Raw genomic sequence first — 27,663 nt, 5'->3', positions numbered from 1 at the left:
CCTGTGTGACTCTGTCACCCCTCCCCTCACACCCTAAAGCAGGCCTCTTGCCCCAGACATCCCTTTCCCACGTCAGAGGGGCAGAGGGGACTGGGGGTGGGGGGGAGGGGACCTTACCTTGGAGGAGAGAGCCGATGAGAACAGATCTAGAGGCAGAAAACCCGCTTTCATGACTGCAGAGGCGTCCGTGTGGGTGGGGGGCAGCTCTTCCTTGTCCCTGGGGCTTTAATTGGGGACAGGGGCCTGTCCCTTACAGTTGAGTTGGGGGACAGCAGTGAGCCCTCTTGCCTGTTTGGGGTGACATTAGAGCAGGACAAGGGCCAGGCCTCAAGGCCCCCTGGCAAATGCCAGACACTCTTCTGCTCTATCTTCCTGGGAAGGGGAGTAGAGGGGACGGGAGGGGAGGGAAGCGGGACACGGCCTAGCCCCTCCTTGTATCTGCAGCAGCCACTCAAGGATAAGCCACAGAGGACAGCAAACAGGAACCGTCTCAGGTGCTGGTGGCCCTGCTCCCCACCAGGATGTGCCAGGAGCCTCAGTGCCAGCAGTGGGAGGGCTGCCACCCTTACTTTCGCTCCAAGGTGCAGCTCGAGCACGGACGTAAAGCATCCTGACCTCTCCAGAGTGCCTGGCCAGCCTCCCAGGTGGAAGGGTGCAGCACTGGGTCCAGTCGGGGTCAGGAGAGGGCAGACCCCTTGCAGGCCCACCAGTGCCTGGAATCTGGGGTCTGGCCTGTGCTGCCTCCCCCTTGCCCTGGGTGCAACAGTCAGTCCTCTCAAAGCCCTGGCACCCTCAGAGAACAGCTTGATCTGTTTGGGGGGGCCACGGCCTGTCCGCTGCCAGAGGTCTGCCGCCCAACCTGCAGCGGCCCCTCCCTCTCCACCTTCCTGAGCCAGGACCAGAGAAGCCACATGGTCCTGAGCTTTTTCCTAAACATTTATTTATAGCTCTGCTCAGTGAGCAGTGGTGGACTGCGGCCCCCGGGTGGGCTCCTCGAGCCCCTCCCCAGGAGGCACATCCATGTGCATCTCCAGCCCTGCTGGCAGGTTTGCCACCTCGCTGGGCAGGTGGCCAGTGTTCGGCTGGGAGAGGCGCCCCTCCGTGGAGACGGGTCTGTCTTTCCGTTGACGGGAAGGAGCTGCGAGACAGGAGGGGCTGAGATGGCTCTGGCTCGCTCCCAGGTCCACCAGTGGCCCGCCCCAGCTTGCCCAAAGCCCGGGGAAGTCGGGAGCAGCCTCAGGAGCCAGGCCGAGCTGGGGCCTCATGCTGGAGGGGCCAAGCCCTCGTACGACCCCCTAAGCCATTCTCCTTTAGAATCCCTCTGAGTTAAAAATAAACAAGACCTCACTAGGGGCCAAGAGCCTGCCTCTTTGGTAATATTCCCTCTATTAATACAGAGACTGTTTGGGCAATATTGACATAAATGGGCCCAGGAATTTTCCCTAAGACTACTCTCCCTCTCTCTCCCATAACGTTTTAAATGCCCTTGGAGTAGATGGTGGAGTGCTGGGGAGAGAAAAGCTAAATACCCCCAAGAAAACAGTTCTGGGAGCCAGAGCCACAGACCCCTGCTGTCTGTCCACTGCTGAATCCTCCATCCCCGGCTTTCAGCCTGTGTCACCAGCGCTGGCTCTGGGGCCAGAAGGCTTGGCTTTGAACTCCAGCTCAGCTGCTTCCTAGCTGTGTGACCTTGGGCAAGTACTTTAACCTCTCTGTGCCTCAGCTTTCTCAGCCATAGATGGGACTAACAATGGTCCCTACCTTTTAGTGCGTGAGGATTGAAATTGGTTCACATGTGTTTAAAGCTCCTCGGCAGCACCTGGCGGATGAGGAGCCCTCAACAGAGGCGAGGCCAAGCGACCATCACTGTCACTTACTCTGTTTCTGCTTCCTCCAGGCACTTACTGAATGCTGGCACTGAAGGGTGAGTAAAGAGCCCCTAGGGCTGGGGCTCTTAACCTGGGCGGGGGTGGGGGGTGGGGTCCCTGAGCCTCCGGCAAGTAGCTGCAAAGCTTTGTGGGTGCATAACTTTTTATGGGAAGAATTCAGCACCTTTCTTAGACTCTCAAGCGGGAGCCTAACCAAGTAGCCCTAACCCAGCACCCTTTTATTAACAGACGAGGAAACCTGCCAGAAGGGGGAGATGTGCGCAGAGTCACCTGGAAGTGATGGAGCTTCCTGGCTGCAGACCAGTGTCCCTCTCTGGCCCCCATGTGTAGCCAAACCCCAGGGGAACCCTTAGCCCTCTGACTTTCAGGCAGGATTTAGTCCCTCTGGGGAGAGCAGGGGAAGGACTTGGGCCTGGAGCCAGAGCTTGGGCTGCAACCCTGCCCCTGTTTCTTCTTCTGTGAAATGGGGGCAGTAGCAGTAACTGCCCACAGACCTGGAGCATATCAAGCACTCAGCAGTGAAGGGTTTTCTCTCTCCTCCCTTGTATCCCGTCCCTCAGCTCCCAGGCCCTTCCTATCTCCAGGGAAATAAAGGTATATACCAGTCATGCGCAGGAAAGGGGCCGGCAGGGCAAGGAGGAGAGGTTCGGGGCAGTGCCGATGCCACCCAGAAGGACCCTCCATCCGGAGAGGAGCTACCTGAGTTGTTGCCAGCCAGCATCTGGGCGCTCTGAGGCCGCGAGGGCAGCTGGCTGCTGTCGCTGAGGGTCTGCTGCCGGTGCACGTGCGGCCGGGACTGCTTGGCCTTGTGCTTCATCCCTGAGTCTGATGGGAGACGGTGGAGGGGAGGTCAGTTCTGAGACGCTGGGTGGGAGCTCTTCGGGACCCACGGGGAGGGAGAGAGGGCTGCAGGGCTGCTGGTCTCAGCCAGCCTCAGCTGGCGTCCTTCTCGGTCTGAATTCGTGGATATGCCCCTTATAAGCTCCTCGTTCACCCATATGTCTGTCCGTCTGTCCATCTACCCACTCACTCAGATATCCATCCACAGACATCAGCCCCGTGCCAGGTGCTGGGTGAGTTCTGACCCCGGGTTTACAGTTCGGGAAGGGAGGCAGCTAGAAAGGTGGGAGACCCAGTGGGAAGTGGCAAAGAGCACACCTCAGGGTGGCTAACTTTGAAGGGGACATCCTAGGACACAGGAGATTCACAAAGTGATGGGGGACTCGCGCAGGAGAGGGTGTTTTGAGTTTTGAAGAAGGAGTAGGACTTGGCCGCGGTGATGCGGGGAACAGAGGCTTAGGCAGGAGAACCGGGGTGGCAGCCTGAGGGTGAAGGTTGGCAGGAAAAGATGGGGCCGTGACATCCCAGCTAATTGGCTGAGACTGGACAGCTGTCCCCCTTCTGCCAACACTGACCTGGGGGCTTTTGGAGACCTGGACGTCTGGAGTCAGGGAGGTGGAGGAGGAGGGCAGTCGGGGCCCGGCGGCCCCAAGAAGTGCCTGGGCCTGCAGGAGCTGGACGGACCCTGTGGGACCCAAGCAGGGAGCCTGGGGGCCTCTGGGCCACCTGGACACTCACTGTCTTTGTTCGGGATGTCTGGCAGCCTTGTATCCATCCGTCCCTTGTAAATATGTCCATCCAGGCCCAGGATATCCACCTCATCGTGCTGTGGAGATGGGTGGGGGGCCCATTACCACCTGCTGCCCGGAGCTGTCCTGTCCTGCTTCCCAGAGGGCCATCCTCTTTTGATGCCGCCACCAACTGGTGCTCGGAGCCCTCGAGGGGACTCTGGGCGGCACCAGGGCCGAGCGGCCAGGTGAAGGGGGGCCCGTGGTGGAGGCTGTAGTGCCAGGTGGGCAAGTGGCCGAGGCAGCATTCTTTTTCCCAGGAAAGGATACGAACTGGAGGCTCTGACTCAGTCTGATTAAGAAATCGCCCCGAGGCCGAGGGCCGAGGAGGGGACTTCTGGTGGCTTTTCCAGAGGGACCTGAGAGTCTGGGGTCACGTCAGGGCCCCCTCCCTCACGGCCCCCACCTTCATGGCGATCTGGATCTCCTCGGTGGGGTACAGGCCCTGCGACAGGTGCTGCAGGCGGCTGCGGCGGTAGGGGTAGGTCAGGGTGTGGCTGCCCCCGCAGCGCCGGGGCACCGTCGAGTAGGTGTAATCAGCCACATCTGGCAGCCTGCGGTGAAGACGGCGGAGTCACGGGGAGTGGGTGTGGCCTGGGACACCACTAGGGTGGGGACGGGGGCAGGGGGGCCAGTACTCCCAGGGGTCGCCAGGGGCCACTGCTCGAGCCAGGACTGGACATTCTCAAACATTCACACGTTCACACACACACTCACACCTCCTCACACACATATTCTCTCACACACACACACATACACGTTCACATAGTCACACACTTACACGTGCTTCCACACAGATTCCCACATACTCTCACACACGGTCTCATACAGCTTTATACACGTGTTCACACACACACTCAGACATCACATACTCTCTCCCACAGGCCCCACCCCTCAGGCGCGCACACACACACTCCACACACACACACACACACACACACACACACACACACTGCCCTCCTCTGGGCCAGCTCTCTGGCAGTGGGTGCGCTGTGGGCGGACAGACGCTGACCCCTCCCGGGGGGCCCCCGGGCCTGGCCGCCCACCGCTTGTAGCAGGGGGAGCTGAGGCACTGGGCGTGCAGCAGCTCGCGGATCGTCTGGCTGCTGGCCTTGACGGAGCCCCCGAAGTGGACCTGCACCTTCTCGATGTCCATCAGCATCTTGGAGTGCATGCGGCGCAGGCGCCCCACGCCCCGCTCCAGCTGCTCCAGGTCGCCCCGGGGGAAGGCGGTGCCGCCCAGCTTCAGGCTGCGGGGGGCGGGCCCCGCGGAGGGGTGAGCCACGCCCCCACATCCTCCCCTTCCACAGAGCCCCGGGGACCTGGGCCGGACGCGCCGGGGAAGGTTTCCTGAGCTGGGAACGGCAGGAGAGCCAGAGGCAGAGAAGCCCAGCTCCATCGGCCCCTCATCCTGGCCCTGCACCCCTGGTCCCCCTAGGGCTCCAAGTGCAGTCTGAAAACCATCCTTTCCACGGAACCCCCGGCCTTAGGAGATGGGAAAGCTGTGGGGAGGAGAGCAGGAGCCCCAGGAAGCGTGACACACGCCCCCCACCCCCTCCTCCCACACACTGACGGAGTCACCCCCTCCCTTTCTCCCATGCCAGCTGTGAGCAGGGAAAGGGGGCTCAGGGGCAACGCCCCCCCAGGATGCCTCGTAGGGACCCAGAGGCAGGTGGGTCTACAGTCTGCATTCTCCTCCGATGCTCTCGCCCTGGGAAGAGCTGGGAGTTCCTTCAGAAAACCCCCAGCAGCGCCCCGCCCCCGCCCCAACTCCGTATCCCAGCCACGAGGAGGAGCCCCTACTCTCACCCTCCAGATCCCCCTGCAAAGCCCTGGACAGGACTCCTCTGCCCATACTTGCGGCTCTGCTGCCGGACCTGCTCCAGTTCAAAGACCGTGTAGGGGCGGATGGACCGGTGCCCCGGCAGGACCGGGCCCACAGGAGTCACGGGGATGACTCTGCACGGGGAAGGCTGGCGTGTGAGAAACCCCATTGTGCAAACCCACCGCCCACTCCCCACACTCCACTTCTCCACTTGCCCGAGGGGCCTTCCGGCCTGGGGCCGAGGGACAAGGGGTGGGAGCAGCCCAGGCGAACGGAGTGGACCCGTGAGAGAGGAGGAGCCAGGAGTCGAGGCGGGGAATACAGGAGAGGCCGCCCAGCCGTGCCCGCCCCCGTTACGGCCACCAGCTGGAGGCACTCACTGTCCAGTCACAGGTGTCTCCAGGGGACGGTCACATGAGAGGCAGTGGAAATGTGCCAAGAGCTGCCTGTGAGGAGTGGGACACGCACCGGGGGTGAGTGCCCTGCCCAGAGGGTCCCGGATGCGAGAGATGGAGAAACCAGTGGGACCTGGCTCTCTGTGGGCCAGGCAGGCTGGACGCCAGTGCCCAGAGTGACAGGCCCCAGGCCACCAGAGGCAGATCCGGGCTCAGCTCCCTGGGGAACTCACCAGCTCCTAGACATGCCCGCTTCTGGACACACACCCAGTACCCACCCACACCAACCCAAAGCCGCAGGGCTCCCCAGGCCCCAGGGCTGCCCTGCGTAAGCCTCGGGGGCCCTCTGGTGGCCAGGAATGGAAATCCTAGGACTCAAGCTGCCATGGGCCAGGCCCCCAGGAGTGCTCTCAGCTCTGGGGGCTGTAGACCCCCTCCCATCTGTGCCCAGAGAGCCTACGCCTCCCTCCCCTCCCTCTCTCAGCACGCTCCAAACCTGTGACTCCTGCTGCGGGATGGTCCCAGGCAGGACCAGCCATTCCCTCTGAACACACCGTGTGCTTGTGTGCTGGTGGGAGCTGCTCCTCTGGGGACCCTCCAGCCCGCCTGCCCGTCCCCTCCCAGGCCTCACCTCCGCATGGCGGCTGCCTCGTCTGCCTGGTAGAGGGGGGAGTGCTCTTTGAGCTGCTGTCGCAGAGATTTCCAGCGATCCTCCAGCGACTGCTTCACTGGGTCCAGCTCCAGGCGGTCCAGCTGTCGGGGGGGGGGGGGGGCCCAGGTGAGGTCTGGGAAAGCAGGTGCGGGCCTGTGGCACCCGGAGAAGATGGCACTGTCCCAGCACAGGGGGCCCTGGAGCGTCCCGCCCTCACCTTGTTGTCCATCTCTACCAGGAGCTTGTCTAGCATCTTCTGCCAGTCGTGCTCCTGCCCGCTCATCTTGGCCACCAGCTCCTGCATCATGTGGTTGAGCTGCTCCGTGGTGGCATCAAACTGGACCCGGCTCACTTTGGCTGCCAGGGCACTCTTGTCGGCTTTCTGCCAGGAGAGAGGACAAGGCCCCCCAGATGGGAGACAGCCATGGAGGGCCCCCCCTCCCCGCAGCGTCAGCCCCAGCACTGAACCCACATCCCTCCTCCGGCTCCCCTCTCCCGGCCTTTGGAAGAACAAGTAGTGGGACCTCTTGGGATGCAGGGTGGTCCCTTGGGCCTGGCCTTACCATGTCGATCTCCATCTCCAGGTGTTCCCTGTTGGCCTTTTCTTTCTCCAGTTTCTCCAGACCCTGGTACAACACCTGGGAGGCCGAGGGAGCAGAGAATAAGGAGCAAGGAACCGGGGTTGCCCCTCGGCCCCGCCCCCGCCGCCCTGCCGGCCCTCACTTCAATGTCCTTCTGCTTCTGCCGATGGTCCTCGATGAGGTTGCTGGTGGTGATGTTGAGTTTCTCGCAGTCACCCTGCACCTGCAGGATGGCACTCTGGATACGGCCCAGCAGCTCTTCGTCCTGCGGCAGAAGGACAAAGACAAGGCTCCCTGAGGCACCCCCAAGGGGTACTGCTGCCCCTGGTGAGTCAGCCTTTAGAACATCACCCGGCAGCCACGTCAACTTCGGACCCCATTCTGCATCTCCTCGGTTGCCATCACAATTTCCCATCTCCCCATGGACTAGCCTTGAGGAACCTGGTCCATGGGGGCGGGTGATCAGTAGAGGTGGTCTCGAGGCTCAGGAGTGGTGAGCTGCCCTGGGGCCCCTGAGAGTTGGGGTGTGGGCTACAGCCTCCCCACCTGCTCTGAGCTGAATCTGAATTCTAGAGTCTAAGCAGCAGGCCTCAGGGACTTGTGTCGTTCCCTGCCCCACCAGCAGGGCTACCCTTTGAAGGGGAAGCGGGAAGGGGCCCAGAAGACCGGCGTGAAGGGGTGGCAATGAATCCTACAGCTATGCCAGCATCTTGAGGCACGTGAATGGCACTGTCCCGCCCCTCAGCTGGCCTTGCCGTCCCCACCCATGGAGCCAGCCCTTCCCCACGGTCCCCTGTCCCCAGAGCCAGCTCTATGGCTGCCCTTGCTGTGACCCTATGGAAAGACCAGGGACTTCTGTGCACTCGTTAAAGGGCTCCACCCCTGGAGAAGTGGCCCAAACATCCCTCCCCCCCCGCCGGGGACTCCCTGAGCGTCTCCCCGCAGGCGGGCCGCGTGTGGTCACACAGGAGGGAGGCGGGCGGCATCACCTGGCTCTGCAGCTTGGCCTTCTTGGAGGGTCGGGAGGCCGCCAGGTTGTTGACCATGTCCTGGAGCTGCTCGTAGCGCTGCACCAGCGTGCTGACCTGATGGCTCAGGTCCAGGCTGCAGGCTGGGCAGGTGGCTGCAGGGTCAATCTGGCCAGGTGCCAGGGTGGTCAGCGGCTTGTGCGGGGCCATGTTCACGCTCATGGACAGCAGCGTGGAGGACGAGGCCAGCATGCTCTCGATGATGGTCCTGAGCTTGTCTAGCTGGGTGTGGGCGCGAGGGTGGGTGCGGGGCAGTGAGCGAGGCCCAGCCATGCCGCGTCTACGCTGCGTCCACACAGTCACCACCAGCATGTGCTTTCAGCCCTGGCCTGCGTGATCTGGGCCGTCCCGCAGCCCCGGTGCCTCGCAGGGTATACAGCACATGGGAGGCGCTCGACCTCTGTCTATGAAATAGTGACCAGAGTTCCCAGGGAGGGTAGCACTGATACGGATAAAGCCCTTGCAGGAAGGAGGCTTCTGGACATTTCTGCAGCCAGCCCATTGGTGCAGTGTGAGAACACATCTCCTCTAGCTAAATCCTAAAGTGGTGATGTCCATTAGTCAACCCACAAACACTTTGAGGACCCCGATGACACACAGGCCCTGCTCCAGGCCCTGGGGACATGAGGGGTGGGCTCACACAGGCTCTGTCCCCATCCAGCATGTAAATAACAAGAGAATGTGATTTTCTCACACCATATGCAAAAATAAACTCCAAATGAATTAAAGACCTGTAAGACCAGAAACCTTAGACCTCTAGAGGAAAACATAGGCAGAACACTCTTTGACATAAATCATAGCAATATATATATATTTTTGGATCTGTCTTCTAAGTCAAAGGAAACGAAGGCAAAAATAAACAAATGAGACCTAATTATAACTTAAAAGCTTTTGCACAGCAAAAGAAACCATCGACAAAAAGAAAAGACAACCTACGGAATGGGAGATAATATCTGCAAATGATATGACCGGTGGGGGTTAATATCCAACATATATAAACAGCTCATACAAGTCAATATCAAAAAAACAAACAACATGATTAAAAAATGGGCAGAAGACCTGAACAGACATTTTTCCAAAGAAGACATACAGCTGGCCAACAGGCACATGAAAAGGTGCTCGACATTGCTAATTATGGGCTTCCCTGGTGGCGCAGTTGTTGACAATCTGCCTGCCAATGCAGGGGACACGGGTTCGATCCCTGCTCCAGGAAGATCCCACATGCCACGGAGCAACTAAGCCCGTGCACCACAACTATTGAGCTTGCGCTTTAGAGCCCGTGAGCCACAACCATTGGGCCCACGTGCTGCAACTACTGAAGCCCACGCGCCTAGAGCAAGTGCTCCGCAACAAGAGAAGCCACGGCAATGAGGAACCCGCGCACCACAACGAAGAGTAGCCCCCACTTGCCACAACCTAAAAGAAAGCCCGCGCACAGCAAAAAAGACTCAACACAGCCAATAAAATAAATTAATTAAAAAAAAACAAAAAAACCCATTGCTAATTATTAGAGAAATGCAAATCAAAACTACGAGGTATCACCTCACACTGGTTAGAATGGGCATCATCAGAAAATCTACAAACAGTAAATGCTAGAGAGGGTGTGGAGAAAAGGGAATGCTCTTGCACTGTTGGTGGGAATGTAAATCGGTGCAGCCACTATGGAGAACAGTATGGAGGTTCCTTAAAAAACTAAAAATAGAGCTACCATATGATCCAGCAATCCCACTCCCGGGTATCTATCTGAAGAAAATGAAAACACTAATTCAAAAAGATACATGCACCTCCCCCCCCCAAAAAAGATACATGCACCCCAATGTTCATAGAAGCACTATTTACAATAGCTAAGATATGGCCGCAACGTAAGTTTCCATCAATAGATGAGTGGATAAAGAAGATGTGGTTTATATATAAAATGGAATACTACTTAGCCATTAAAAAGAATGAAATCTTGCCCTTTGCAAAAACATGGAGGGACCCAGAGAGTATTATCCTTAGTGAAATAAGTCGGACAGAGAAAGACAAATACTGTATGTTGTCACTTATATGTAGACTCTAAAAAAATAAAACTAGTGAATATAACAACACAGAGCCAGTCTCACAGATCTAGAGAACAAACTAGCGGTTACCAGTGTGGGGAGAGAAGGGGGGAGGGGATTAAGAGGTACAAACTACTATGTATAAAATAAACAAGCTATAAGAACATATTGTACAGCACAGGGAAACAGAGCCATTATTTTATGAAAACTTTAAATGGAATATAATCTATAAAAATACTGAAACAGTATTTTTGCATTTGAAACTGATATAATATGGTAAATCAACTACATTTCAACTAAAAATAGATAAAGAGAGAGGAAATGTGACAAGTGCTGCCACTACAGGGGCCTCTCACGGCCTGGGTGGGAACAAACTCCCTCCGCTGGCCCTCCTGCTCTCTTCTGGATCCCACGGTCCTAGTTTGTCCCCACAAATGATTGGTCCCGGGTAGACCTGTGACGTCTTGTCCTGGTTCAGAGAGAGGGGCTGAGCCACCTCAGGCCCCTTTTCTTGGAAGTGTGTGACATTACAAGGCCCGGGGAAGCCCTTTTGGACCGTGTGTGAGATAAGAAGGCTGATTGAGAGCAGAAGGGAAGAGAGATGTGGGGGGGGGGGGGTTTGAGAGCGATGGATGAAGAAGAGGACACAGAGGCAAAGATGGACACAAAAGAAGACACAGAAAGACAGACAGGTAGTGGCCCGGGCCAGACTGCCCGCTTGGCCTAGAAATGCTGCTTTTCCCACTTTCCTCTACACGTGTGTATTTCAGCCAGGCTCCCTGTTGCCTGAGCTCAGCAAGACTCTTGCCACCAGAAGAGCCGACACTTTTCCGAAGAGTCAGGAGGCCGGGCCTGGCAGCAGGGAACGGATGCCCTCCCGGGTGAGGCCCTGGGGAGCCCTGGGGGTTGCTGGGCTCAGGCGTGAGCTGTGGGATGACAGGTGACCCTCCAACACACTATCTACTGGTGTCCTACATGGGACAGTCAGCTCTGGGTCATGCAATGGTGCCCAGCAATGTCTTGGCCAAGTTGGAGTGGGCCCAGAAAGGGGCCTCTAGCACACAGGGGCTCCTGACGTGAGCACCCTGGGCCCAGTGGCTTTGCCCATCCGATCCTTCTGCTGCGAGCACCCGGAGGGCTGTTCCTAGTCCAGACACTCCTCACCGGGAACATTCTGGGGTGACCAAGTTTAGCAACACTCAAGATGTAAAGGCCTGTACAACTGCAACTAACACAACATTGTAAATCAACTATACTCCAATTAAAAGAAAAAAAAAGATGTAAAGGCAGACACTTTCAAGAGAGTGAAAAGACAACCCACAGAACAGGAGAAAATATTTGCAAATTATATATCAGAGTCCAGTATCCCCACCATTCACATCCGGCTCTGAAGGGGGCCCTAGTCCCTGCGACTGAAGAGTGTGGAACCCTCACCTGATCCTGCAGGTAAAGGGAGGCTTCGGAGACGGAATGTTCCATGCTGACCTTGCCCCGTTCTTGGCTCTCCCTCAGCTCCATCAGCTCCTTCTCGATGTCAGCCATGGTGACTCTGCGTGCACGAGAGACGGTCCAGCCCCACCACCAGCCCAGGGGCCTGGGCCCACCACCGCTGAGCCCCAGCTGTCAGGGGTGGGGATGGCCGAATGGGGCCCTTTCGCGCCCTGCTCCGGCAGGCTCTTAAGGAGTCCAAGGCCCCGCCTGTCGTGGAGGTGGGTGCCCAGTGTGCTGGTCTGAGAGGCTTCTAGGGGGTGAGCCCTGGCACTGCACACAGACGTCTCTGAGGGGCTCTAGCAAATGCTCCAAAGCTTCCAACTGGGGACAGAATCTAAAGGAGGTTTATTTGGGGTTTTTCTTTTTGATTGTTTTTTTGTTTGTTTTTCCTCTTCCAAGCTCTGACTGAGCTGTTTTAAGGACCTGGGAAACTTCCACTAGTTTCTAGTGGAACTTGAACTAGATACGGACAACCTGAAGGGCAGACACAATCCCGGGTCAAAGACTGTGGTCGGTTCAGGGATGAGTGATTCAGGGTGAGTGAGCCAAAGACTGTTGTCGCCTCTTCGGCCGAGAACACGTGATGCCAGGCAGCAGCTGCACTGGCAGGGGGATTTCACCTGAGGATGCCCAGTTGCAGGTTCAGCTGGCCGGCTTTCACCTCCTTTCCTGTTTCTTGCTCCCCGTCGCCCTCCACGATCCTGTTCATCTTCTCCAGCTACGCATCCGATGGAGGAGGATTAGGCAGGCTGGAGAGCTCTACTTTCTAAACCTCTGCAGTCCCAGCAAGCCCCTCCCCGATTGCTAATCCTTTTTCTTAAAATTAAAAAAAAAAATTTATTTTTGTTTTGTTTTTTTTTTTGGCTGTGCCACACAGCTTGCGGGAATCTTAGTTCCCCGACCAGGGATGGAACCTGGGCCCCCAGCAGTCAAAGCACTGAGTCCTAACCCCTGGACCATCAGGGAAGTCCCCCCATTCCCTATTCCTATTCAACCCTCTGGCAAAGCCCAAGGTCCCTTCCTGGCATCCACCCACCCATCCATCCCATGCATGTAGGCAGCTAGCATTAAGAGAATGACTGAAGACCTAGCAGTCCCTCGCCATGACTGCTGATCCCAGACAGTCCCACAAACTTGGCTCCCGGGCTGTTCCAGTGACAGTGGGTTTTATTGGAAACGGCCACATGTAATGGAAGGAGCTCAGGCCTCCTTGTTGGCTCAACTGAATCTTAATAGTTTTGAAAGTCAGATTTTAGATCCAGGAAATGAACATGCTGATGCCTGAGGTGCATTTCCCACCTGAGGGGATTGTACAGCTCCAATGAGATGATGATGGAAGTGAAAGTGGGATTGTTGGCTCTCAAAGCAAAGTAGGCGGACCCTCCCTTACTTACTTTCGCTTTTTCCTGCTGAACTTCTTTGGTCAAGGTCTTTAAGGTCTTCAGCTGTTCCTGCAGGTCAGGGGGTATGGACTTCTTGACTAAGGAGAATAGAGACCTTAGAGTCAGAAGGGTCAGATTTCCAACGGGCTCCCCATCTCGGGCCTCACAATGAAGAACAACACATATCATTTATCTGGCTTTTCCTGGGGGCTGGGGGAGGGGATGGGGAGAAAGGAGTGTCTTTTTAGGGGACAAGCATCCTTAGCCCTAAAAAGTCCACCTGATGCTTCATATCCTAACGGGCTGTGGGACCACTTACCCACAATGTCCACCCAACTCTAAAATCTTAATTATTCCCTGCAGCTAGAGTTGTGAAAGTGCAAACGTTAAGTTTAATTTTTCAACATTCTCTCTGCCCGCCCAACCCAAGGCAATCGTTTTCCCCTCACCCCAACATCTTCCCAGCTGCTCTCCAGAGAGTTTGGCAAAGGCATAAGAAGCTGCCTCACCCCTCTCCTGAGGCTCCTTCACTCCTACTGGTTTAATCCCATCTCTTGGACCTTGAAGGCTATGGGAGAACCCAGAACGGCTACGGATGGAAGTGCTGTTTTCAGGGTCTCAGGCAGAGGCCCAGGGAAAGAGAAGGATGAAATCAAGCGAGGAGGAGGAGGACGGCGGCCTCTCCTCCGTGCATGCAGCACCCACCCATCAGTGCCAGCAGGTACTGGATCTTCTCCAAGTCCGTTTGGCCAGCTTGCTCATCAACCAGATCCTTTATGTTCTCCTTCAGCTCCACGTAGAGGCCGACAAGCTCTCCCATCAGATGGAATGTTTCCAGCGCTATGGGGAAGCTGGGAGCCAATTTCTCCAGTGAATCATGTCTCTCACTCTGCACATCACTCCTTTCTGATGAGCCTCGGTATAAATAGTCAAAGGAGTGTGTGCTCCTGAGAAAGGGGGCATCTTGGCTTGGGGAAGTCTGAACAGAAACTCCACGTTGGCTTGAGTCATAGATTTCATTTGGATCCAAACCTACCTGGGTGTACTGATCTATACCTTGGTACCCTGGGCCATGGGAGTCTGGCACAGAATATGCCTGGTCACGCGGCTCTGCTTCAGGTGTTTCCAAATGCTGTTGATCTTGGCGCGCAGATCCCACGCTTGTGCGTAATGGGGTTGGGCTGCGCTGGTCTGAGCCAGGACGCAAGAAACCTTGTTGATAAGTCTCTCGTGGTACCAAACTTTCTTGATCTATCCCTGGTGATGCCAAACCCTGACTGGCTAGGAATGATGACATCCGACCATATTGATCTCTGCCAGGAGGTGCCACACCATACTGGTATGGGCGTGCTGTTATAAAACTTCGAGGATCTGCATGGTATGTTGGAAAGCCATAAAGCTCTGTTCCTGGTGGTATCAAGCCTCGATCTGTACCAGATTGCCTCAACCAACGCTGATCTATTACAGGTTGAACCAAAGAACGCCGATCGGCACCAGGCTGCATGAAACCATGTGGAAAGGCACCAGACTGGACCAAACCACGTGGATACGCGCCAGGCTGTACCAGACCAGGTGGATGTGCATCAGGTGGAACCAAGCCAGGCATAGATACACCAGGTTGAAAAAAGCCATATGGACCTGCACCAGGCTGTACCAAACCAGGCTGATCCACTCCAGGCTGTACCAAACCAGGCTGACCTGCACCAGGCTGACCTGCACCAGCCTGCACCAAACCAGGCTGACCTGCACCAGGCTGCACCAAACCAGGCTGACCTGCACCAGGCTGCACCAAACCAGGCTGACCTGCACCAGGCTGCACCAAACCAGGCTGACCTGTACCAGGCTGCACCAAACCAGGCTGATCCACTCCAGGCTGTACCAAACCAGGCTGACCTGCACCAGGCTGCACCAAACCAGGCTGACCTGCACCAGGCTGCACCAAACCAGGCTGACCTGCACCAGCCTGCACCAAACCAGGCTGACCTGCACCAGCCTGCACCAAACCAGGCTGATCCACTCCAGGCTGTACCAAACCAGGCTGACCTGCACCAGGCTGCACCAAACCAGGCTGACCTGCACCAGGCTGCACCAAACCAGGCTGATCCACTCCAGGCTGTACCAAACCAGGCTGACCTGCACCAGGTTCCACCAAACCAGGCTGACCTGCACCAGGCTGACCTGCACCAGCCTGCACCAAACCAGGCTGACCTGCACCAGGTTCCACCAAACCAGGCTGACCTGCACCAGCCTGCACCAAACCAGGCTGACCTGCACCAGCCTGCACCAAACCAGGCTGACCTGCACCAGGTTCCACCAAACCAGGCTGACCTGCACCAGGCTGACCTGCACCAGCCTGCACCAAACCAGGCTGACCTGCACCAGGTTCCACCAAACCAGGCTGACCTGCACCAGGCTGACCTGCACCAGCCTGCACCAAACCAGGCTGACCTGCACCAGGTTCCACCAAACCAGGCTGACCTGCACCAGGCTGCACCAAACCTCGCTGATACATTCCAGGCTGCACGAATCCAGGGTGACGTGCACCACGTTGCACAAAACCAGGCTGACCTGCACCAGGCTGCACCAAACCTCGCTGATACATTCCAGGCTGCACGAATCCAGGGTGACGTGCACCACGTTGCACAAAACCAGGCTGACCTGCAGCAGGCTGACCTGCAGCAGGCTGGATCATATCATGCCGCTCTGCGCCAGGCTGTATGAAGCCAGATATTCCCAAACTGGGCTGTACAGAACCTTGCTGATCTGCAGCAACTTGCATCAAAGCAGGTGACACCAATCCTTGCTGATCCATGCGAAATATTACAAATCCATGCTGATCTACACCAAGAGGTACCAGTCCATGCTGCTCTGTGCCAAGTGGTCCCATACTACTCTCGTTCATGCCAGGAAGTATCACATCACGCTGATAGGCGCTAAGGGGAACCACACCAGGCTGATCTGTACCAGGTAGTTCCAATCCTTGCTGATCTCTGCCAGGTACCAATGGTGGCACCGCATCCCTCTGAGCCATGTCAGCTTGTACCAATTCCTGCTCATCCATTCCAGGTGGCATCACTCCAAGCTGACCCACAATGAAAGGTAACACGCCATGTATGTAAGTGCTAGGCTGTAGCGACGTAAGCTGCTCCATGCCAAGGGCTCCTAATCCATGTTGATCTGGCCTTGCATAGAGTTGACCCTGGCTACCATACACTCCCCCATGCTGATCTGGGGACATGTGACCATGCCTCTCTCTAGGCAAGGTGGCCGAGGACACGTCTTGATATAATGGGCCAGGGTGTACATCTCGTTCATCTCTGCGTTTATGTGCTAAGCTGTGCTGCTCTCTAGACCGGCGACGATCTGACTCTGTTCTCAATTGGGACACAGATGGGGGATGGGCTTTGGCCACACCAGCTTCATCACGGGCCCTGGAGTGCTGTTCTCTACCAGGAAACACAGTAGCAGGGGCACCTTTGCTTTGTTCCCTGCCAGTAACCCCTTCAGAGTATCCTATGCCACTGGTTCCTGATAAGGTCTTATCTGTGATAAAACCACTGGCGGACCCCACAGCCTGGTCAGTACTTGGATACTTGGTGGAGGTTCCACTTGGAATGATATCATTTGATATCACAGAACCCTGTACTTTGCGCTTAGGAATTCCTGTTGATGACTCTGAGATCTGGTGGAAAAGGGAGAAAGAAATCAGTGACTCTAAGTAAAAAGGACTCATTATAACAGTTGGAGGCAAAGAAGTCTGGGGTATCTAAGATGATTTAGAGCCCTTGGGAAAAAAAATACTCTTACAAAACTAAACTGGACACAAAGACCGACTTTGACATTCTTGAAGGATAATTCTCCAGATTTTTGAGAATCTGCACATTTGTTAATGGCATCAAAATACGTAATTTCCCTCATAAAAGGCAGGGGGAAACCTGCAAAATACAAGTGATCAATTCCAACTCTTGCTGAGTCTACAAATAAAGGACATGAGTAGTTTATTGAGTTTACAATATAAAGTCTACTCCATCATTGACCCATTGCTGGTGGTAGAGTGTACACTGCAAGGAAAGTATACAGTGTATTCAAAATGTAAAGCACAAACGCAGAAATTCCATAGCTAGGAATTTTCTGTAAGGACTCTCACAGAAGAATGTACCAAGATATATATACAAAGACAGTCTGCGGCATTGTTTATGGAGATAGATTATCAACAGGGGACTGATATATTTATGACAGCCCATACAGCAGATCATTAAGAAGCTGTTAAAAAAAAGAATGATGGGTTATTCCCATTTCCAGCCCAAATTCAGTAACAGGGACTAGATTTACTCTCCTGTCTATAACAACCAAAAACAAAAACACAAAAAGCAACCACTATGAAATAGTGGTTTTCTAGACACTGGGTATCAGCTGAGGAAGACTAGCAATCCCTGAAAGATGGGGAGGTCCATGCCTCGACTTACTGCCTGGATGGTTGCCAGGCTGCAGTGCAGGGACGGGGGACTGATGGGGGGCCCAGCAGACTCCCTGTGTGGAGGACACAGAGATAAGCACTTAGGGAGACTGAAGCCGTGAGAGCTCAAAGAACAGAGGACTGGGAAGAAAGCACAAGCACGTAGACGACAAAGCCAATCTGCAGAGGGTTCCCCCTTGGGTACTCAGCACAGAAATGGCCAGCACGTACATGTGAGGAAACTACCCAGACTGGGGAGAGGACCCTTCTGCGAAGCTAGAGGGAACAGCGCTCCAGACTCTTGTGGGGTTGGGAACAGTGCCTGTTTCTACCAGCTAGTTTGGAGAAACTTGGTATTCAGAAGGCAAAGGACTCAGAAAGGTGCTGCGTTGGAAGTGAAGGATAATTACCCTCCACTGAACATGGCCATGACCCACTAAGAAAATAACTCAAAAAATATACAGTAGGACTTCCCTGGTGGTGCAGTGGTTAAGAATCCGCCTGCCAATGCAGGGGACACGGGTTTGATCCCTCGTCTGGGAAGATCCCACATGCCGTGGAGCAGCTAAGCCCGTGTGCCACAACTACTGAAGCCTGCACACCTAGAGCCTGTGGTCTGCAACATGAGAAGCCTGCACACCACAACAAAGAGTAGCCTGCTCACCTAGAGAAAGCCTGAGCGTGGCAACCATCACAGCCAATAAATAAATAATAAATAAATGTATTAAAAAAACCCAAAAAACCCCACAAGAGTAGGAGAAGTTATCTGTGATCTTATTAAAGGAGAAGCTGTCAAACTTCAGATAGTAACAGACTTTAATATGACATTACGTAGATTTTCCTAGGAAGGGAAGAGGTGCCCCAAGTGTCATGATATTATTGACAACTGTAAACTGGCTACAGATGAGTGTTGAAAAAAGTTACTGCAACTAAAGGACAAATATTATGCTATTGAAATTGATCCTGTTCTTACCCTAGAAGAGAAATATCTTTATAATGTAGAATGGTATACTAAAAATCACATGGCTTGCTTGTTGAACAGCTTTTCTAAAAGCTTCCCTTAAAAGAAATTGTGGCAGAACCTGATGTTATATTCAAGGAAAGACTTAAGAATGTCTCTGATAAACAATCACACAGTCTTCCTGTGTTCCTACTTTTGGCTGGTATCAGTAATGTACTAGAGGAACTTATCCATCAAGCTGGTGTTTATCACCCGAATGTCAAAGTCATGGCCAACTGCATGGATTTTGATGCAAATGGAGTACTCAAGGATTTAAAGAGAACGAATTCATGACATTAACAAACATGACAGTGCCTTGACAGAATATTTCAATTAACTAAAAGATAACATAATTCTGCTGGGAGACACCCAAGGAGGCTTAAGAATGGGAGACAGAATAGCCAACGTTTGACACATTCCAGAAGCTGGATATCTAAATGGTAGAGGGGATGTGCTTTTAGAAGGTACATGGACTCTTATGATATTGTTTTATAGTGCAAGATGAATCATGGGAGGTAGCCAACCCTATCTTACAGAAGAGTCTATGAGAAGCATCCTTCAAGACCTCTCTCCTATGGATGCAACTGACACACGAACTGCTCATCTGGACTTCCTTGGTGGTGCAGTGGTTAAGAATCTGCCTGCCAGGACTTCCCTGGTGGCGCAGTGGTTAAGAATCCGCCTGCCAATAATGCAGGGGACATGGGTTCGATCCCTGGTCCGGGAAGATTTCACATGCCTCAGAGCAACTAAGCCCAAGTGCCACAACTACTGAGCCTATGCTTTAGAGCCCGTGAGCCACAACTATTGAGACCACGTGCCACAACTACTGCAGCCCATGCACCTAGAGCCTGTGCTCTGCAACAGGAGAAGCCACCTCAATGAGAATCCTGTGCACCACAGTGAGGAGTAGACCCCACTCACCACAACTAGAGAAAGCCCACATGCAGCAATGAAGACCCAATGCAGCCAAAAATAAATTAATAAATAAATAACAAATCTTAAAAAAAAAAATAGACACATTGAATCCATGAACTGGAAGCTCCTTTCCCCCTACCTCTCTCCATACATCCGTCACCATATTTTTTTAACAGTTAAAAAAAACAAATCTTAAACCAAAATTTAAAAAACAAATTCCTACTTTTCTGAAGTGAATTTTGTAGTAGTTTATGTTATCACAAAATTTTTGAGGAGTCTTTTTACATGGGCAAAGGTTGGAGAAGTTAAAAAAGAAGTTTTATGAAATGGTAAAATAATGTGCCAGATTTTCAGTATTGCCCATTTTTGTAATTTGGTTGAATTGTCCTGATGGTATAACCATCTCCTGAAATTGTGTTACATGCGGTTATTTTGTTTTGGGAGAAAATCAATATTTTTCCAGAAAATATTGGCACTGGGTGTTTGAAAAAGCTGTTGGTACCTATATGTCACTAGTCATTACCAAATGTTCTATATTGAAGCACCAATAAGCACGTTAGATCAAAGGAAAAAACAGGTAGAAAGTAAAAGGATAGAAAAAGATACCCCAGGAATTCCCTGGCAGTCCAGTGGTTAGGACTCTGTGCTTTCACTGTCGTGGGCCTGGGTTCAATCCCTGGTCAGGCAACTAAGATCCCACAAACTACATGGTATGTAAGAAAAAAAAAAAAAAAAGATATCCCATGCAAACAGCAACTGAAAGAAGGCTGAAGTGATTATACTAATATCAGACAAAATAGAAATTAAGGCAAAATTGTTACTAGAGACACAGATATTTTATACTGATAAAAAAGTCAATTCATTAGGAAGACAACAATTTAAAATATATACATAGGAACCTAGCAACAGAGCCCCAGTGTCCATGAAGAAAACCTGGCAGAATTAAAGGGACAAATAGATACTTCAACAGTAACAGTTGCAGACTTCAATGCCCCACTTTCCATAAGGGGTGGAACTAATGGGCAGAAGCTCAACAAGGACATAGACTTGAACAACACTATAAACCAACTGGATCAGCCAGCATCTATAGGACACTCCACTCAAAAGCACCAGAGTACACATCCTTCTCATGTGCACATGCAACATTTTCACTAGAAGACAAAACGAAAAACAAAAACAGAGAGAAAATAAAGATGTTTTCAGACATACAAAAGCTGAAATAATTAATGCACAGCAGACCCCCACTATCAGAAATGTTATATGAAATCCTTCAGGTGGATGGAAAATGATACCAGATGGAAACCTGGATCTACACAAAGGAATGAAGAGCACTGGAAACTGTGATGACATGGGTGAATATATAAGATGCTTGTCTTATTATTCAAATCTCTTTAAAAGAGAATTGACTAAGCAAACATAAAAACAATATATCGTAGGGTTTAGAACAACTGCAAAAGTAAAAGGCATGGAAAATATAGCTGAAAGCAGGAGCTGGCAAACTGGCCCGAAGGCCAAATCCAGCCCATCATCTGTTTTTTGTAAATGAAGTTTTATTGGAACACAGACCCATCCAGGCATTTATGTATTGTTCATGGTTGATTTCACACAGTAACAGCAGAACTGAGTATCTGTGACAAAGATTGCCATTGCCCATAAAACCTAAAATATTTACCTGGCTTTTTCAGAAAAAGTTTGCTGACCCAGGAATAAAGGCCCCTGGAAGTATACTGTTGTAAAGCTCTTATACTGTTGAACTGGTATAATATCACTTGAAGGTTGATTGTGGTAAGCTAAAGATGTATAAACCTATAAACCCTAAAGTAACCACTAAAATAACAGAGTTATAGGTAATAATCCAACAAAGGAGGTTTAAAAAAAAAAAACTCTCAAATAATTCAAACGAGGCAGAAAAAGAGGGGGAAAAGGAACAAAGAAGATGGGCTAAATGGAACACTAATTGCAGGATGAGAGACTCAACCCTAACTATATCAATAATCATATTCAGTGTAAATGATCTAAACAGCCTGATTAAAAGGCAGAGATTGTCAGATTTGTTAAATAAGCAAGACCCTACTATATGCTGCTTACAAGAAACACACTTTACATATAGACATAAATTGGTTAAAACTAAAAAGAATGGGAAAAGATACACCATGTTCACAGTTGTAAAAGAAAAAAAGCTGGAATCGCTATATTAATATCAAAGTAGACTTCAGAACCAAGACTATTACTGGGAATTTAAAAAGCTCATTTCCTGGGGGAGGAGGAGGAGCCGGGGTGGGCGTCGCTGGAGGGAGGGGATATGGAGATATGTGTATAAATACAGCTGATTCACTTTGGTGTACCTCATAAACTGGTACAAGAGTGTAAAGCAATTATATTCCAATAAAGAGCTTTAAAAAATAAAAATAAAAAAATAAAAAGCTCATTTCCTAATATAAAGAAATCAATTCATCAAGAGGCTATAACAATCCTAAATGTTTATGCATCTGATAACAGAGCTTCAAAATACATTAAGCAAAAGCTGATAGAACTGCAAGGAGAAATTGCAAATCTATAATTAGAGCCAGCGACTTCAGTACCCCTCTCTCAATAATAGAAATAAGCAGTAAATCAGCAAGAATGTTGTATTCATTTTCTGGAGTTGCCATAACAAAGTACCACAAACTGGGTGACTCAAACAACAGAAAAGTGTTCTGGAGACTAGAAGTCTGAAATCAAAGTGTTGGTATCATTTTAAGATACTATTTAAGATACCATTATTTTAAGTACTGGTAGGAAAGGGAAAACCCTGCCAATTAATTACAAAACACCATCAACTCCAAAATACATCTTGTATCCAGAGATACTAAAATGTGTGTGGGTGTGGGTGTGGGCGGGGGGAGATATACATTTGGATCAGTGACTTTATTTTGAGTCAAAAGGCATTTCTCTGAGCCTCCTCTTCCCTGTTAATAACCTGTTAGGTTGTGATCTGAACAAGGAGGGTGTAAGATGAACTCCCCTCCAGACAGGATAGATCTGGCTGGCAGTCCCTGTGGAACTGGGACGTTCTGTCTTTAGTGTCTTCACTGAGACCCCCAACCCCCAACCTGCTATTTCTGTGACCTCAGGACATGACGAAATTCTTAGCTCTGCTTCTCTGGGGATGTGCCATGAAGTCAGACTTAACTCATTTTGCCCAGTTAGTTGAAGTCATGTTCAACCTTGTGAAGCCCCTTTCTAAACCGCTCCACTATTCTTTGGGTCCCAAAGCAGAAGATATCCAAAGGGTGAGCACAGCCTAACAGGCAATCACCTGCCTTTCGCTAGGTGAAGGCCTGCAGATAAGTTTTAATTTTTGCTTTCTACTTTGTTTAACCTGTCAGGTCACAAAGCTTTGAAGACAAAATGTCCTTTACTTCGGACACGCTATTTCTGCAAGAGAGCATCTATCCTCAACATCAACGGACCTAGTAAAATGGCCACTGGAGGATCCTCTGATTGTTAAAAGCCCATTGCGATGGATCTAGCTGGCACGCCAGACTCATTACCTTGATCGCAAGGAACTGAGGAAGCTTTTTCGTCCCTTAAGCAAGTTTTGACTACAATGCTAGGATTGGGTCTTCCTGGTTATGGTAAATCTTTCATTCTTTCTGACCATTAGAAGAAGTAGTACCAGGAGGAGGAGGAGGAAAGAGGAAGAAGAGGAGGAAAAGGAGGAGGAAGAGTAGGAGGAGAAGGAGGAGGGGGAGAAGGAAGAGGAAAAAGGAGAAGGAGGAAGAGGAGGAGGAAGCGGAAGAGGTAGAAGAGGAAAAGGAGAAGGAGGTGAAGGAAGATGAGGAGGTGGGGGAGGAAAAGGAGGAGGAGGAAGAGGAGTAGAAGTGCCACCATCATCACCTCTGTGTATATGAACAAAACTGCAAAGAACTGCCCTGTTGGCCATCAGAACACGCCCTTGGAAACGGTCAGTGTCCTTTCACATTCAAGTCCTCGGATGGGCATCTTCCATGTGAGTTCCGAGCTCCTTTAACTGCAGCTGCTACACGGACAGTTGCAGCCTCCTTCCTCGTGTCTGGATCTGCAAACATGGAATCTACTCCTCGGTGCCCATCACAGCCCCGCCCCCGCACTCACACCCTCCTTCCCAGCCTGGCCGACTACTCATGATGCAGGCAGATGGCGCGCCTCACAATTGCCTTAGCGTTACCGCCAACGATGCAAAAAAAATTGGGTTCAAGTGGGTTGCATCTTTTCAGCTTGAGACAGTGAAACTCTCCACTGCCTTCACTGTGGTCTGTGCAGGCCTGCACTTGTCATTACTTGCTCTCTTGCGTCTCAAAAATTAACATTTACATTTATTCTCATCTGCTTCTGGGGTCGTTCATGATTATGAGCAACCGTCAGAGCCCTGACACTTCCTCACCTCCGGAGAAGTGAAAATGTCTAGGGGTGCTTCTGCCGAGGCTTATTTTTAGGGCTTGCAGGTGTCTTCTGCTGGCACCCCGAGGAAATGTGTTGCTCACTCAAAACATAGGACAGTGACATGTGGGTAAGTGTCAAAAAAGCTTTGGCTTAAAAAAAAATAACAGTGAAAGCAGAGGCCACCTTTCTCTAGGCCACTCGCTTTGTTTGCAGGCTCTTCTTCCAGCTCCGTCTGATGCTGCTTTCCTCTGAAGAAGGTCCCCAGACTCGGAAAGCAGTCTCGGGAGACTAGAAGGGTGTCTTTTGTACCCTCAATAGTTGGCGCACCCCAGATGGCCACTTGGTGGCGCCCAAGGGTTGGTTCTCTTCCCGCTGGGAGTCTGTACATCCATGGGATGCTTTTTGAGTGACCCAGATACACACAGCCAGGGGAAGAGGAAAGTCAAGACCAAAAGGGCAGCTGATCCTTGTCCTTGAGGGCCGTTTGAAAATATCCACTTTATTCAGGTGAACAACACTTAGTTTGGTTACGCTGCGCACCGCCTCGGGACAGATGTGTGCACGTGCACCCGTGTGTACAAGTTACCATCAGCAAAAGGCTCCCTGAAGAGGTTTTATTTCCAGGGTTGGTCGCCTTCATCCACTAATAGTGAAGGGACTCGTGCATTTCAGGACAGACTCTATAAAGGACCTTTGAAAAGCTATGAAAGCAAATCAAAACTACACTCTGGGACTGTTTTCCATCTAACTGATCAACCAAGCTAAAAAAAGTGGGTACCAACACACAGTGTTGGTGGGATATTGAGAAACAAGCTCTCTCTTTCTCTCTCTTTGGGTGGGGGTCCAAACTGGAACCACACCCCACGAAAGGCAATGTGGCAAAAGCTAGCCAAACCACAAAAGTGAATTCTGTTTCTAGGCATTTACCCTGTGAGTACCTTCACGTGTGTGAATGTCACATTAGACCATGGTTTGTTGTAAGATTGGGGGAAAACATTAGAAAATATCCATGATAGAAAACTTGTAGAATAAATTATAAACGTTCACATAATGGAACACTGCATAGCAGTAAAAAGGGAAAAAGGTTCAGGGCCCCACCCAAGACCACTGCCCAGCCCACCGCCACCCCCGCCTTTGTTCACCATTTGTGAGGACTTCCAGCCGTCAGTAATCGCCTGCTCCAGCTCTTCCCAGGTGACCATGGTGGCTTCTTCTGCACCGGGCATCACACCCACCTTCCGGCTTATTATTTCCTGATAGTGACAGACAGCATACATGCGCACACACACACCCCAAACACATACAACATACAACACACACCCCCCCCTAGTTTAATCCCAGGAAGCTTTAGGAACAGAACAGAACTAACAGGATTGGGTGGGTCTTTCCAAAGCCCAGAGAAGTCACTGTCCTACAAGTAACCAGTGAGTCTTGGGCGGCTGGTTTCCTGTCCCATGTGGGCCCCAGATAGCAGGGATGGAAAGAATGCTCCCTCATTCCAGGGGAGGCACCCCAAGAGGCAGAGGGCACACACCACCCTACCCTGGAGGGATGCAGATACATGGGGTGGGAGTCTGGATGAGCCCCAGGAGAGGGGGCCAGGCTGCGGGCAACCATCCTACCCCCTGGCGCCCCTGAGAGCCCTTTCCCACCAAACTGGCTGATATTTATTACCAGGAATTCGTCCCTTTCTCTAATTAGCTTCTCCAGTTGGTCAATCCGTTGGAGGAGTTTCTGGAAGAAGAGTTCAGAGACTGAGGATCAAAGCAGCCCCTCCTGTGGCCCCTACAAACACACACACACACACACACACACACACAAGGCAGAAGAGGAGAGGAGGTATGTTGGTCTGAGAGGAACTGAGGGTAAAGAGAAGGCTGGTAAGTCAGGCTCCTTGTTCTTTTCCCGGCCAACAAGAGGAAGGGAAGCAGGTGTGGTGGGTGGTACCCGGAGAGAGTGTGCCATGAGCTAAAATGATGCAGGGATGGGAAACTTTTTTGGTCCTGGGATGCTTTTCATACAGCCCACTAGTGAGACATTCCAGCTCTGCTCAACGAGGCTGACCTCGCCTCTCAAGGACAAAGATGATTGGGCCTTCAAGGGCCTCTGAACGTGTGTTGCTTACAGAGAAAAGCGCCTCTAAAGAACCCAAACAAATTGCTACCACTTAAGTGGTTCCTTATAACTTCTGCAAACCTCCAGTATCTACGACTCTAAAGGTAAAACAAGCCTTTAGTCTGAAAACCAAAGACAACCGCAAACCTAAAAACACTACATTTTAAAAAGAAGAGCTTCCCAGAGCAAAAAATGAGTCCCGCTGGGGGCTGGAGGCTGGGGATGAGGTGGGTGCGTCTCCTCCAGGGTCTCGACCGCCTCCTCCTTCCAGCTTTTCTTCTCCCTCAATTCTCTCTTCTCAGCCTCTCCCTGGGCTTCCTCCTAATTGCGCCTCCTTTTTCCCCAGCTCTAAATCCCCTCCTTGGGCTTCACGTGGGCCTGAAACAGGAGCATTGCCTAGTATCTCCTGGAACTGACATGCTTCTGGTCTCTGCTGTTCCCTGGAAAATGCTTACGCTGAGGGATTTGTGCTTCTCTCTCCCAGGAAGCAAAGATCCCAGTGAGAGTGGGGTTACAGGTGGGAGGATGGTGGTGGTGACCCATAACCTTCTCCGTTCCAGGCCCCCTCTTCCTAGACCAAGCTTTGTCTCTCAACACCCACCACCTTCTTTCTTCATTCTAGTTTAAAGGAAATTTGCTCAAAGAATATTCTGAGAAGTTGTCGGCCCCTCTCTGGGTGGGTTCAGGATGCCTGGGTGTCTGACAAGCGGTGGGTGAGCTGCTCTGTAAACAGAGGGGAGGAAGGAGGCTGCCCAGATGGGGCCACTCAGTTCCCCAGGGTGGGGTCCCTGCCGTCCTCACCTCGGGGCGCAACTCAGGTTGCTCCTTCGCCTTTTGCTGGGCTTCCTTCAGGATTTTCACGTCTTCCATGATGTCCCGGAGCAGCTCCATGCCCTGCAAGGTAGAGTACGGGCCGCTGGGCCCAGGCCGCAAGCAGGCCCGGGCCCCCGGCCTCGTTCCCGCGGTGCGCCTCCGGGGCTCAGCTCCAGGGGGCGCTGGAGAGCGGCCCGGAGGGGGCGGACAGCCCGCGCGCCCACCTGGGGGACCGGTTTGCTGTCCTTCCCGACGGTCGCAGACCCTATTTGCGCCTTGCCCTGCGTCACCAAAGCCAGATCCTTCGCTTCCAGCCAGTCCCGGGCGTCCAGCCCGCCAGCCTCGGAGGGGAGGTGCTGCACGTGCGTCACGATGGCTTGCACCTGGCTCCCCATGGTCTTGAGCTGCTGGCTGAGGTCCTGGACCTGCCCGCCCAGGTCCTTCACCTGGCTCTCCAGCGCCTGCGGCTGCGCCCTGATCACGCTGCCCTTCCGCTTCTCTTTGGGCGCAGCCACCTGCGGGGTGCTGCTCGAGACCCGCGGGGACTCGAAGGAGCGACTCCGCTCGAGCATCGGGGACTGGAAGTCGATCCGCGTATCCTGCAGGTTGAGGTGCTTGAGCATGGCCACGATGAGCTTGTGCAGGGCCGTGAAGTTGACGGCACCCACCTCCGGGGTGCCGATGGCGAGGTCGGCCAGCTCCCGGAGGGAGACCGAGGGGGCCACCGCCGCGGGCGGCATTGTGCCCCTTCTGGGGCGACCCTGCCCCCCTCACTGCTTGCCGCACCTCTGGGGCCTTTCGGGGCTCTTGCCAGGCCCCGGGGCGCCCCTGCCCCCGGGTCCAGCCGCGGTCTGGGGCCTGCCTGGAGGACGGAGAGGAAGCGCCCGGCCGCCGGGCTTCCCACTCTTCGCTCCGTGGAAACGGGGGTCCCGGCACCGCCGAGCCTCTGCTGTCAGCCCGCAGCCGCCGTCTGATCTCTGGTCTCCGAGCTCGAGCCCTGGAGTGCCCCGCCCTGGCGGCGGGCAGACGTTTGGAACGGGGTGCGCG

General features: G+C 52.7%; 1 protein-coding gene, 1 non-coding gene and 1 pseudogene across 2 annotated transcripts; 1 reads left to right on the top strand and 2 right to left on the bottom strand.

The window, feature by feature from the left end:
• Nucleotides 1–868: 868 nt before the first annotated feature.
• On the bottom strand, nucleotides 869–27,356 carry QRICH2 (glutamine rich 2). Its single transcript, XM_057716751.1, has 21 exons — nucleotides 26,871–27,356; nucleotides 26,405–26,414; nucleotides 25,363–25,442; nucleotides 24,831–24,941; nucleotides 15,119–16,592; nucleotides 13,616–15,073; nucleotides 12,923–13,008; nucleotides 12,149–12,246; nucleotides 11,472–11,586; nucleotides 7,960–8,220; nucleotides 7,113–7,235; nucleotides 6,953–7,027; nucleotides 6,607–6,771; nucleotides 6,369–6,490; nucleotides 5,723–5,788; nucleotides 5,375–5,476; nucleotides 4,564–4,767; nucleotides 3,924–4,071; nucleotides 3,468–3,555; nucleotides 2,589–2,714; nucleotides 869–1,138 (listed from the first exon to the last, which is right to left on the bottom strand). The coding sequence occupies exons 1-21, from the start codon at nucleotides 27,354–27,356 to the stop codon at nucleotides 954–956; spliced, it is 5,583 nt and encodes a 1,860-aa protein (XP_057572734.1). The 3' UTR covers nucleotides 869–953.
• On the bottom strand, nucleotides 12,422–12,494 carry TRNAQ-UUG (transfer RNA glutamine (anticodon UUG)). Its single transcript has one exon. It is a non-coding gene; the product is annotated as a tRNA-Gln (tRNA).
• On the top strand, nucleotides 16,888–18,914 carry LOC130840818 (cytosolic 5'-nucleotidase 3A-like; annotated as a pseudogene).
• Nucleotides 27,357–27,663: the final 307 nt, after the last annotated feature.

Source organism: Hippopotamus amphibius, chromosome 17 (assembly GCF_030028045.1).
Source record: "Hippopotamus amphibius kiboko isolate mHipAmp2 chromosome 17, mHipAmp2.hap2, whole genome shotgun sequence".
Taxonomy (NCBI): Eukaryota; Metazoa; Chordata; class Mammalia; order Artiodactyla; family Hippopotamidae; genus Hippopotamus; species Hippopotamus amphibius.
Note: the sequence above shows the minus strand (reverse complement) of the source record. Positions and strands in the feature narration are given on the sequence as shown.

Excerpts from the sequence above, each read along its gene's own strand:
- QRICH2 (XM_057716751.1), bottom strand. The coding sequence starts at position 27,356 with ATGCCGCCCGCGGCGGTGGCCCCCTCGGTCTCCCTCCGGGAGCTGGCC. Across the intron at positions 11,587-12,148 it reads CTGCAACTGGGCATCCTCAG|AGTCACCATGGCTGACATCG; the intron begins GTGAAATCCCCC and ends TCGTGCACGCAG. Across the intron at positions 5,477-5,722 it reads GAGACACCTGTGACTGGACA|AGTCATCCCCGTGACTCCTG; the intron begins GTGAGTGCCTCC and ends TTCCCCGTGCAG.